General features: G+C 43.5%; 1 protein-coding gene across 1 annotated transcript in view; it reads left to right on the top strand.

Annotated features, from left to right (window-relative positions):
- Positions 1-13,723, top strand: part of gabbr2 (gamma-aminobutyric acid type B receptor subunit 2) — a 759,033-nt gene that overhangs the window by 718,477 nt on the left and 26,833 nt on the right. The window contains exons 14-15 of the mRNA XM_033042801.1: positions 10,347-10,457; positions 12,446-12,670. Of these exons, the coding sequence (XP_032898692.1) occupies positions 10,347-10,457; positions 12,446-12,670 (336 nt within the window). The remainder of the gene's footprint in view (positions 1-10,346; positions 10,458-12,445; positions 12,671-13,723) is intronic.

Raw genomic sequence — 13,723 nt, 5'->3', positions numbered from 1 at the left:
TTTAAAAATAGCAATAATCCTTTAAATGAGCTTCCTCCCCTCTGGTTCTGCAACTGATGTCCACCTGTAACTTTTCCCTCTCATACTCGTTGTGGGCTCAGTAATAAAGGTGGTGGTCTTGTTGAGAGTTTCCACTCCCCCCCAACTCTCTCCACCCCACCAGTTCCTCCTTCGACCTTCCCTATCAACTGTGCTACCCTCTCCCTCACTCCACTCCTTCCTCTCTAACAGCCCCATTTCCCCCCCTTCCCCCCCCCCCCCCCCCCCCCCCCCCCTCCCTTCCCCCACAAACTCTCACTCTTCTCCATCCTTACCACCCCTGACTTTCCAGCCACTGCCATTACGGGGATAAGGCTACTCTCTGACCATCAATAGTTCTCCATCTGCTCCCAACATCTGTACAACAAAGGTCCACCAGCTTGGTAAGAATGGCTGTGAGACCCAATCCCTTGCCCCCTTCCAATTGCAGGAATTCATTAAACAATTCCTAATGTTGCCAAGCCACAGCCAACCAGTCCTCTGTGAGGTGATAACATGCTCATCCCTGTGTTTTGATAGGGATGGCTTCAATCTGTAGAGTTGGGAGCATGGCACTACTGTTCTCGCTCAGCCACCTCCATCTTCATTCTCTGTGTATATGTACTCCTGCACTTAAAGTTGTGTTATAGCATAGCAATGAGCTCTACAATCCTGAAGCATAACACAAAGTAATGGAGGAACTCAGTGGATTAGGCAGCATCTGTGAAGGGAATGGACAGACAACGTTTTGGGTCGGGATTCTTCTTCAGGTACTGCCAGACCCGCTGCGTTCCTCCAGCATCTTATGTCTTGCTCAACATTCCAGCATCTGCAGTCTGTTGTGTTTACAATCCTTAACTATGTTTGTTTTATGCTCCCAAAACAGAGAAAAATAAGGCCTTTTCAAGATTTGGATGCAATCTAGATGTGAAAATGATCTTGAGCTAGAAGAGGCAGCAAGCAATATAAATTGAAACAGTGATGGTTTAATATAGACAAATGTAAACTAAGCACAGGTAAAATTCAAATTATTAGTGTTTGCGATCCTTGAGATGTGTCAAGATTGCAAAAGAGGAAACTAAAAAAGATCTAAGGTTCTTTGTGAACTTGACACTCAAATGTGCAAGTACTTCAGAGCAGCAATCAACAAAACAAATAAAACAAAAGCTGGAAATACTCTGCATTTCCTGATCTTGATTCAGATTTCCAGCAGTATGTATAAAATTAAATGGCAAATGGTGCCGGTGCTGCAACTCTGACATAAACACAAATGCTGGAGAGGTTCAGCAGGTCAGGCGGCATCTGTAGAGATTTAACATTTCAGCTCAATGACCATCAATCAGGAATGTTGTAATGTTTGAAACAAATGTAGTACCTGTAGCAAGTCTGGGGTGAAACTGTATATCATACCAGTTAGAGCATGTTTTCAGCACAGTAAAATAGTGGGAAATTTCCAGCAATCAGCTGCAGCCTAATCTCCAATGTCTGAGTCCTGGAGAAAAGGGAAAGCTCTGGGATCTATGGTAATAAATCCAGGAAACTAAGACTGGGCCATGGAGCGTATGGTTAAACCCAGACAAATTACTTTGAAGAAAAATTACAGAGCCCTGACCTAAAATTTCTAGGGCTCTTCTTTGACTTGTATCCAACATCAGTGTCCCAGGGATTAGTCTTTTTGTGTCCATAAAATTACTGCTTTTCTTGTTTCTTGGAGGCAAAAGACGGTTAAATATGTGACCTGATGATACACTTTAATGGAGCCATGCCACACAGAAACAGGTCTGCTGCATCTACACAAGCCATCATAAGTTCCTATCTGCATTCATTTCAATTTATCCTCTCTCATTCCATTAAACATCTTCCACCTCACCGATTCTCTTGCCATGCACCTGCATTCAGGCCAAATTACAGTTACAATCAACTTACCAGTTGGCACATCCTTGGTATGTTGGTAGAAGCCAGGGCAAAGTGCGGGATACCCTCATGGTAATGTGTGAGTACATCTCCAACCAGCCATTTAGTTTGTTTGCCACTCTCCATTGGCAACACAACATTTTCTTACAATAACTGAACCTCATTTATCTCCTTTTGTGCCATTATTTAAAAAAACATTCAGCATGAGTTTGAGGGGGACGAAAGTGGGAACAATCAATGATTTAAGAAATAAATTGAAGAGCCAATTAAGGGAAGTAAACTCCTAGGGTTACATGGAAAGAACCGGAAATGGAATTGACTTTTTGGTTTTCCATAGAGTTAAAACTTGGTTAGCTGAATGTTGATTTTGTGTGATGTCAGGATTTTATGGAATCTGCTTACATTAAGTTTCATTTGTAATTGTTTATTTAATTTAAAACCCTAAAATTCAAATTTATTGTTTGTGAGCACAATTCTTGTTAATTTGACAATCTTATTGGCTCGTAAATCATGGACTTTCATGGAAATTCTTTTACTTATCACAGTACCCATGCACCATGCTGAGAAATACATTTAAAGCTTCTAGGCTGAATATGATAGGGCATCTACAGCATTGTACTGTGTTAAATTGATTCCGCTCTCTCTCTGTTCATTCAGTTATTCCTGAGCTGCCTTGTATTCATTCCACTGGCCTACCTAGTTTGCTGTAATCTGCAAATGAGTTTATGCAATGGTTTTTCTCTTTAATTACATCTAAAATGGGGAACATTGGAAATGTCTTAACTTGCATCCCAATTTTGATCAATGAGCCATCCGTCATTCTCAACATAGCCTTTGTATGGAAAGTGTTAGCTCTCAAGAGGGTCTCTCACTGATTTGATTCCTGACATCTGCAGTCTCTTTAAATCGCAGGTTCTCACTGTCATCCAAGTTTCAAGGAGAGAGAAATAGTGTCCTTGCATTCACCCAAGGTTTTTTTTGCTTTTCCCAAGCAAAATTTCAACAAAATCCTTCACCACATTGTATGGGGTTCCTGAAATATAAATGCTATTGTGCTCCATGGACCCCACTTTACATCTTCATTCACTATGAAGTTGTTGTTTGCCATGTCTTTATTCATTCCCAGAATTTACTCTGAATTTTTAGTTTTGAATCTTAAGTTTTACAAGGAACTTTCCCATTGTCCTCTTTGAGGTCAAATCAGGCTTACGCCAATGTACTAAGAATGGGATTTTCTCAAACCGTAAAGAAAATCATATTAAGAGGTCTCTCCTCTCCTGAATTCTTGTTGATATCAGATATGTATCTGATGGGTAATATCTGCAACAACACTTCAGAGCTGTGCTTTGTGCAAAAGTTGATATTTTATATAAATAAGTATTTTGTGCAAGAATTCGGTTAATTCCGAAAAATGATCTACCTTATCAAACTGTGGTTGAAATTCCTGAATAAATTTGGAAAATAATAAATATTGGATTAGTTGCATGAGATGACAACCCATTTGGCCAGATTTGGTATTGGCATGAATTTGAAAATTGTATTGTCCTGATTAAATATTTAAAAACACTGTGTCCTTGGGCCATCTGTATTATTTATAGTTCATTTGAAAGTTTGGAATTTTTAATTTTATAAAAATCCTTTAATATTCAGATGTTTACTCAGATTTTCTACATTAGGTATTCCTCAGAAATGGAGAGCAAAATCAAAAATCATACTCTGGTATCATTTTTAATGTTGAAATCTTCCTTGCCTAATTCTGTTTCAATATTTAGAGTAACAGAGCATTACGAGTACACAAGTGAGAATTTTAGTTACCCAAGCCCAATCTGTCATTTAATATTTGATCTATGACATGAGTTTTCAGGCTGTTTTACATATTATTTAATATGTTGTGTTTAAATATTTAAAACTGCCAGAGCAGCAAGCGGCGTCCAAATTTCCACCATCCCCAAGGTGTAGAATTATAGACTATTTTTCCTGGATCATAACTTCTAAGTTTCAGTCTGCATAATTCCTCATTGTAATTTAACTGTGGGACACCAGATATAATTCTGATAAATTGATGCCCCATTTAAGGCCAATGATTCATTCGATTGATGTACTGCTCAGAGTAGTTTAGTTTAGTTTAGAGATACAGCACGGAAACAGGCCCTTTGGCCCACCGAGTCCGTGTCGACCAGCGATCCCCGCACATTAACACTATCCTACACACACTTGGGACAATTTACATTTATACCAAGCCAATTAACCTACAATCCTTTGGAATGTGGGAGGAAACCGAAGATCTCTGAGAAAACCCACTCAGTCACGGGGAGAACGTACAAACTCTGTAAAGACAGTCCCCGTAGTCAGGATCGTACCCAGATCTCTGGTGCTGTAAGCATCGTGAAGCAGCAACTGTACCTCTGCCGCCACTGTGCCGCCCTTATAATGCAGGTGGTGACTCAGCCAGAGTGCTGTATGTCTCTTTCAAAATTTATAACAATTTTCTGCTGTGAAGAAATGAAGTGTGATCGCCTTGAACCTGTGCCTGCCCATGAACTTATATGGATATTTGCACTTAGCTTGCAGTAATTCATGCTTTGGCATGTTGAAGTGGAGGCTCCAATATTGACCCTCAGGTGAGACCCAAAGCACTTCCTGGATTTCTTCCAGGAGCTCTTGCCTCTATTCAGATCATGGTGTAAGCACATTGGGGGTGAACATGTCCCATGCAATTGATTTGGAGACATTAGGATACTTGCTTTTCTTAGCTAGGACACAGAGTAGTGTGTTCAGTGTTGGTCACACTGCAATAAGAAAGATGTCATTACAGCTTAGAGTACACAGATTTACAAGAATGTCGACAGGACTCAACATAGAAAATAGGTGCAGGAGTAGGCCATTCGGCCCTTCGAGCCTGCACCGCCATTCAATATGATCATGGCTGATCTTCCAACTCAGTATCCTGTACCTGCCTTCTCTCCATACCCTCTGATCCCTTTAGCCACATGGGCCACATCTAACTCCCTCTTAAATATAGCCAATGAACTGGCCTCAACTACCTTCTGCAGCAGAGAATTCCACAGATACACCACTCTCTGTGTGAAAAATGTTTTTCTCATCTCGGTCCTCAAGGGCCTGAGCTGTCCGTGAAACCACCTATTTGTGTGTAATCTCTGAATGTATTAATCATGTCTTGCACATTCTCATCCACATCATTGATATAACCCACAAACAGCAATGGGCTCGGCACCAATCCCTGAGGCACACCACTCATCACTGTCTTCCTGTATAAAATGATCCTTCTACCACCACCCTCTGTTTCCTACCGTGAAGCCAATTCTGTATCCAGTTAGCTATCCCTGGATACCTTGCGATTTAACCTTCCAGAATAGCCTACCATGCGGAACATTTCAAGTCTTCCTGAAGCTCACATAGACTACGTCTATGGTCTTGGCCTCATCAATCTTCATGATTACTTCATAAAATCAATCAAATTCGCAGACTCGACCTCCTGTGTAGAAAAGCATGCTGATTATCCCTAATCAATCTCTGTCTTTCCAAATGCATGTATATATAATGCCTCTGAATCCTCTCCAGTAACTTGCCTACCACAGATGTTAGGCTTACTGGCCTTTAGTTTCTAGGTTTTTCTTTGCAGCCCTTCTTAAGCAGAAGCATAACATTATCTACCTTCCAGTCTTTTGGCACCTCACCATAGCCAGGATGTCGACAATTTATTTTCCAGTTTATCAATATGTCCACTGATCGAGCCCAAGAGATTTATCTACCTTCCTCCATTTTAGGGCAACCAAGGCCTCCTTGCTTGCAGTATATACTGTCCTCAAGACATCACCATTAACATTCCCAGGTCTTAGTGTACTTTGTGTATCTTTGTGTATTTCTCAAAAATTGTCCTGCCTGAGGTCATTTGCGCTGGCCCTGATTAGTCCTGGTCTTTTCTCGGCTCCAGCTCTTCAATTTGCCAGTTGTATTGGTAGTAAGGAAGGCAAATGCAATGCTAGCATTTATTTCAAGAGGAGTAGAATACAAAAGCAGGGCTGTAATGCTGAGGCTCAGGCCGCATTTGGAGTATCGTGAGCAATTTTGAGCCCCATATCTGAGGAAGGATGTGCTGGTTCTGGAGGAGGTTTACAAGAATTACCCCAGGAATGAGTGGGTTTACATATGATGAGCGTTTGACGACACTGGGACTCTACTCACGGGAGTTTAGAAAGATGATTGGGGACCTCATTGAAACTTACCGAATAGTGAAAGGCCTGGATAGAACGCATGTGGAGAGGATGTTTCCACTGGTGGGAGAGTCTAAGACCAGGGGTCATAGCCTCAGAATTAAAAGACATTCCTTTTGGAAGGAGATGAGGAAGAATTTATTTTGTCAGAGGGTAGTGAATCTGGAATTAATTGCCACAGAAAGCTGTGGAAACGAAGTCAATGGATTAGTAAATTGGTGTCAAGGTTTATGGGGAGAAGGCAGGAGAATGGGGTTGAGGGAGAGATAGATCAGCCATGATTGAATGGCACAGTAGACTTGATGGCCAGAATGGTCTAATTCTGCTCCTATCACTTATGACCTTATGAGCTTATGACCTGCAACCTGGAACATTAAGATGCCAGTGCTGTCCCACACTTAGCCATGTTTCTGTTATGGCTGTAGTGCCTTGGTCGCATGCACTTATCAACGTCATGAGTTCATCCGCCTTACCTTTCAGACCTTTTGAGCTAATAGGTCAACGGAAGATGCCATCAACACAGCTCTACATTCTGCACTGGCACATCTGGAGCGCCCTGGCTCATATGTGCGGATGTTATTTGTAGATTTTAGTTCTGCATTTAATTCTATCATCCCCAGCAGAATGGTGGACAAACTGTCTGATCTAGGTGTTAATGCAAACACATGTGGATGGATTAAGGACTTTTTAACAGACCGCCCACAGACTGTCAGGATGGGGTCCAATTACTCCCCAGTCCTGACGCTTAGCACAGGAGCGCCACAAGGATGTGTGCTGAGTCCAATCTTGTATACAATATACACTTACGACTGTATACCAACACACAGTACAAACAGGATCATCAAGTTTGCGGACGACACGACTGTGGTGGGACTGATAAACAACGATGACGTTGCCTACAGGGATGAAGTCCAATAACTGACCGTCTGGTGTACCAAAAACAACCTGGTACTCAACCCATCAAAGACAAAAGAACTTGTCGTTGACTTCAGGAAGAAGAGGAGAGGAACCTGCTCCCTTATACATCAAAGGAGACATGGTGGAGAGAGTCAACGACTTTAGGTTCCTGGGAATAAACATCTCCCAGGACCTCAAATGGCAAATGAACACCGTCACTCTCTTGAAGAAGTCTCATCAGCGGCTGTATTTCCTGAGGTCTCTACGGAGAGCTAACGTCTCACAGCCGCTGCTGCTGTCCTTCTATCGATGTGCCGTGGAAAGTATCCTCACCTACGGAATCCTGGTGTGGTTTGCTAGCTGTACTGTGGCTGAGAGGAGGGCGCTGCAGGGAATTATAAAAACTGCGCAGCGCATTACAAACGCTAACCTGCCCTCCTTGGATGACATATACAAGGCCCGATGCTTGCGAAGGGCCATAAATATCAAGAAGGACACATCCCACCCTGCCAACCACCTGCTGGTTTACTCTGCTACCCTTGGGGAGGCGACTCAGGTCTCTGCAGGCTCGCACCGGTAGACTAAACAATAGTTTCTACCCATGTGCGGTAAAAGAGCTTAACTCCAATAGTGAACACTGGGAAGCAAGAAGTAACTTCGAGGAATACCGCTAAATTCTTTTAAACTTTAAAAAAAATGTATCTATTATTTTACTATTAACTGTACATATGTGTATTGGTTGTTGTGTTGTATTTCTTTTAACGGAGGAGAAGCAAATGGAATTTCGTTGCTCAGTTTTGCGCAATGACAATAAACATATTCTATTCTATTCTTCTATTCTATTCTATTAAGTAATGTAATCCCTTTTCCTCTTTTCTCATCGCAGTTAGACTTTGTAAACTCAAGTCACAGCAAACCATTAATAAATCATGATTCCCTTAAAAATCTGATGTCTTCACAGTAGCACTGAATAATTTATTATTTTCTCTTCCATTCATTATTCTAAGGCGTGGTTGTAAGAGGGAAAAGAAACACTGTGCAATGTTTGCTTTGTTCATCAGCAAGAAAGTCATGGAAGAAGAACAAATTTACAACCAACACGATAGAAGGCTCACGGAATTTTGTTGGCAAGAGATTCCCTACAAATATTGGGAAATCCTCGAGAGAAAACCAAGGAAGGCAGAAAGCAGGGAATCATGACATAGCAGAGTAAAGTGCAGATGCATATTTAGCATCACGAACATAGACCCAAAAATCTGGAGTAACTCAGCAGGTCAGGCAGCATCTCTGGAGAAAAGGAATAGGTGACATTTTCGGTTGAGACCCTTCTTCAGATTGTGAGTCACGGGAGATGGAAACAAAAGATATAGATGGTGATTATAGAGAGATATAGAACAAATTAATGAAAGCGAGGCTTTTGACAAGGTCCCACATGGTAGACCAGTCAGGATGATTTGGTCACATGTAATCCAAGGTGGGCTGGCCAATTGGATTCAAAATCAGCTTGAGAAAGGGGCCAATGGTACTGTGGAGGGTTGTTTTACTGATTGGTGGCCAGTGGAGTTCCACAGGGGTTAGTTTTAGATCCGCTGCTGTTTGTTATCAACATTAACAATTTGAATGGCAATGTTGTTAACCTTGTTAGTAAGTTTACAGATGACAACAAAATAGGTGCTATACTGCAAAAACTTTGCAATATGAAGTATATTGTAATCCGTGTACATCATTATATAAAAACAAACACACCAGTGAGGTAGAGACGAGGTAACTGCATCACATAGTGAGGAAGATATCTAAGTTTACAACAACATCATACTTATTTGGGAAGGTTGCCAAGGAATGAAAGATGGAATTTAACTCTGACAAGGTGTTGCACTTTGATATATCCAACCAAGGCTGGACTTGTCCAGTACATTATAGAGCCTTAGAGAGTGTTGTAGAACAGAAATATCTGGGAGTACAGGTATGGTTCCTAATGCCCCTGTCCCACTTAGGAAACCCGAACGGAAACCTCTGGAGACTTTGCGCCCCACCCAAGGTTTCTGTGCGGTTCCCAGAGGTTTTTGTCAGTCTCCCTACCTGCTACCACTACCTGCAACCTCAGGCAACCACCTGCAACCTCCGGCAACCACCTGCAACCTCCGGGAACCGCACGGAAAACTTGGGTGGGGCGCAAAGTCTCCAGAGGTTTCCGTTCAGGTTTCCTAAGTGGGACAGGGGCATAAAGGTGTTGAGCCAGGTGGACAATGTGGTAAAGAAGGGGATTGGCACACTGGCCTTCACAGGGAAGAATAGTGAGGGCAAAAACAGGACATCATGATGAAACCAGGACGTCATTGGTGAAACCACACTTAGAGTGTGGTCCAAAGGTCTACTTCTGTGCTGCGCATCTCTATCACACTTCAAATTAAAACTCTCTCTCTTTCCCATTGCCGATGAACAGCCTCTGTTGTTTTTACACAGAGTGGTGTGTGTCTGGAATGTGTTGCTGGGGTTGGTGGTAAGGCAGATACAATTGTGTTTAACATAGGCACATGGAAATGCAAGGGATGGTGGGATAGGAATCATGTACAGGCTGAGGAGTTTAACTTGCCATTATGTTCAGCATAGACATTGTGGTCCGAAGGGTCTATTTCTGTGCCGGACAGCACAGTGGCACGCTGATAGACTTATCGCCTTACAGCGCAAGAGACCCAGGTTTGATCCTGACTAAGGGTACTGTTTGTATGGAATTTATATGCTCTCCCTGTCACTGCATGTATTTTCTTCATGTGTTCCGATTTACTCCAAAGATGTACAGATTTGTAGGTCAATTAGGCTTCGGTAACAAATGTACATTGTCCCTAGTGTGCAGGATAGTGCTTAAGTATGGGTGATTGCTGGTCGGCGTGGACTCGGTGGGCTGAAGGGCCTGTTTCTGCACTGTATCTCTAAAATCTAAAGTAAAGGCTTAATAAATGCTTATATATATGTATTGTTGGTAAAGCTCAATAGACACCACATACCACCTCACATCTTCTGATAACCTTACATTTAAAGGTTGTGGCTGAAACAATGAGAGGTAAATGTCATCATTTTGTAATGGGCAATATTGTTTTCAAAGTTAACTTCCATCTTTAGAATTTAATTGGAATAATTAAAATTGTGATTATGCTTATTTCTACGATTAATTTAATGCCTATCCCGAACACAACACCTACCTGCCTAACATTACCAGGTAGTTTGGCATTATTACATGTTAGTGAATGTGGTACCAACTTTGTTTTTGTTTTCTTCTTGCAGCCGGACCCTGCTGGAAGAGATTTTGCAATTCGCCCATTGCTGGAACACTGTGAAAATACTAACATGAGTATCTGGCTGGGCATTGTGTATGCATATAAAGGGCTGCTTATGGTATGAATTACATTGCTTATAATTTCAAGTTCAAATTCACATTTATTGTCACATGCACCAATTGGTACAGTGATATTTGAGTTACCATACAGCCATGCGAATAAAAACACAACACACAATAGAATTTAACATGAACGTCCACCACAGTGGAATCAACATTTCTCACTGTGATGGAAGGCAATAAAGTTCAGTTATCTTCTTCCTTTTGTTCACCCGTGGTCAGGGCCTGGAACCCTCCGCAGTTGCTGCTACGGACGGCCCGATGTACAGGCCCTTTCGCCGGGATGATCGAAACTCCGGCGTCGGAACGGATCAGAACACACTTAGCACGGTTTTGAGGGATTCACGTTTATTGTATTGTCCTATCAAAATACTACTTCCTATTTTCTTTGATGTTCCTCACTGTATTTGTTCAGTTTATGTCAGAGCCATTGATCCTGCAGCTTTTCTTGGCACATGTACTTGGGTTAACCAAACTGCGTGTAACTGCAGTATGCACTCATGCACTCTGCACTCTGAGCTATGATACTGCCGATACTATTCGATATCCCCACTGCCAGAAGTATATCACTGGTGTGTCCCTGACAACTGCTTTCAGAATACCCAACAACTCCCCACCTTTGAAATTGGAGATGAATAACCAAAAGTGTTCTTCCTGTTGGAATCCCGCTCCAACAAAATTCACAATTTGGTCACCCACAGTCAGCCATAAAGGAGTTCAATTGAGAATTTGCTTTAATTGTCCAGAAGAACATCCTCTCATGTTCTGTCTATGTACTCCATAACACTGAATTTTCCCATTTCAGGTATCCCTTATTACCTCCATTACCCCCCCCCCCCCCCTCCTCAACCTCCTTTCGCACTTTCCAATCCAGTCCTTTCATTTGTGTTCCCTTTCCTGTTCCTCCCCTTCAACCTCCTTTACCATCATATCCCAGTTTCATTTATACCCCACACTCATTTCACCTACTGGATCCCCTCCCCCTCCAGGGTCCATCTGCCCTTTCTTATTCATTTCATTGCTTGCATGTCTGTGTCCTCATTGATGTGTTCTCCATTAACTGTCTCCACCTTCACTCACCCCGCCTGGCTCCCTCTACCTTTTTTCTGACAAGGTAGACTTTCTAGCAGTATGATGAGAATAAGCACCAGGGTAGTCTGTTTCCACTCCCCTCTCCCTCCTTCCCCTCTCTCCCCATCTCCCTCCCCTCTCTCCCTGTCCCTCCCCTCCCCCTGTCCCCTCCCCTCTCTCTGTTACTCTCCTCTCCCTCCATCCCCTCTCTCTCCCTCCCCCCTCCCCTCTCCAGATGTGTTGGGTGAGTAGGCAAGAAGTTAGCAGGTGGGGTTTAATGTGGGGCAATGTGGCATAACCCAGTTTGGAAGGAAGGATGAAAAGGTAAATTAATGAGACTGCAATATGTAGTTTATAGAAAGGAATCTGGGGGATCCAGTATATTTAAATTAGCTTGTAGGTTTAAAGTGAATAGAGAAGGTCGTGGAATATTGGCTCTTATTGCAACGGAAATGGAGTATAAAATGTGGAATACTATTTGAGGAAGTTTGTGCTTGCATTTTAGTCAGTGCAGAGTAGGTACAAACAACTGGAGATTGACAGACAATTTGAGCAACAAAGGAGTCAAGGGATATGAGGAGAGAGCAGACAAGTGGTGTTGAGGCCAAGATTATATCATCCATGACCTCACTGAATGGCATGAAAGCCTTGAGGGGCCAACTGGCCTATTCCTAATTTTTAATGTTATTTGCTATTAAATCTTCTCTCATTCAAAATTATTTCTTTGTGTGCATGGTTATTATAGGGCGGCACTAAAACCTATCAAATTAATGCATTTTCTGTTACTCTGTAGAGCTTCTATCCACTTAATTTAAATGAATTCACTCACTGTGTTAATTCAACAAATTGAGCTAATAGTTTAATCTGCAATTTCTAAAGTTTATTTTAACATTGAATTAACTTTCCTTTTTCTCAGTTGTTTGGATGTTTTCTTGCGTGGGAAACTCGGAATGTGAGCATCCCCGCCCTGAACGACAGCAAGTACATTGGCATGAGTGTGTATAACGTGGGAATCATGTGCATCATAGGAGCTGCTGTTTCCTTCCTAACTCGAGACCAGCCCAATGTCCAGTTCTGCATTGTGGCACTGGTTATCATCTTCTGCAGCACCATCACCCTCTGCCTGGTGTTTGTGCCAAAGGTAGGTAGAATAGGATGCTTAAGCAAGTTAATATTGTATTTCAGGGTTAACAGGATATTGAGGTTAACCAGTTACAAACTCCAGTATGCCCATATACAATCTTGAGGGGATACTTTGATGGCAGAGTCTTACTTATTAGGGCACATTTAAATATGAATGTTGGAGAGGTGAAAATAGGCACACCGGCAATTTATTCTTGCATGAAGATATAGAAGGAAACTAGACCAAGTGCAGACCCGTTGGGTCTGTTCCCCCAACATGTGGTTGTGGGGTGGGAGGGGGGGGGGGGAGGTGGCATGCAGCGTCACACACACTAACTATCCTCCCCCCCCCCCACTCACGCTAATTACCCCCCTTGATATTATATTAATATTATTAATTTGCTCATTTTACCCCATAACCACCCTATCTACTGACGCATAGCCCCCAACTTGCAGTCACATCTGGGGAGGGGGGGGGGGGGGGGTAGAGAGTGAGGGCAGAGAGAGAAGGGGCAGAGACACAGAGAGAGGGCCAAGAGGGAGAGGGGGTGGCGAAGGAGGAGAAGAGGGAGGGTGGGTGAGAGGGGAAAGGTGGGGGTGGAGGGGAGGAGAGAGAGAGGGTGAGAGTGAAGGGGAGAGAGAGGGGGTACTGAGAGGGGGGTGAGGGGAAGAGGTGGGGAGAAGGGAGATGGAGGGAGGGGGGTGTGTGGAGGGGAGAGGGTAGGGGGTGTGGAGGGGAGGGGGTTTTAGGGGAGGAAGGGAGGGTGGGGGAGGGGCTGGAGGGGAGAGAGAGAGGGAGGGGAGGAGAGAGGGGAGAGGGGGAGAGAGAGGGTGTGCTGAGAGGGGGGTGAGGTGTGGGGAGGGGGAGCAGGGAGGGGGAGGGAGGGGAGGAGGGTTTAGGGGAGGGATGGTGGGGGAGGGGATGGAGGGTAGAAAAAGAGGGGGAGAGGGGAGAGGGAGGGGGAGAGGGGAGGGGGAGAGGGGAGGGGGGGAGAGAGGAGGGGGAGAGGGGAGGGGGGGAGAGAGGAGGGGGGGAGAGAGGAGGAGGGGGGGAGAGAGGAGGGGGGGATAG

Source organism: Amblyraja radiata, chromosome 2 (genome assembly GCF_010909765.2).
Source record: "Amblyraja radiata isolate CabotCenter1 chromosome 2, sAmbRad1.1.pri, whole genome shotgun sequence".
In the NCBI taxonomy this organism is placed as follows: domain Eukaryota; kingdom Metazoa; phylum Chordata; class Chondrichthyes; order Rajiformes; family Rajidae; genus Amblyraja; species Amblyraja radiata.
This window is presented reverse-complemented; position numbering and strand designations above follow the sequence as displayed.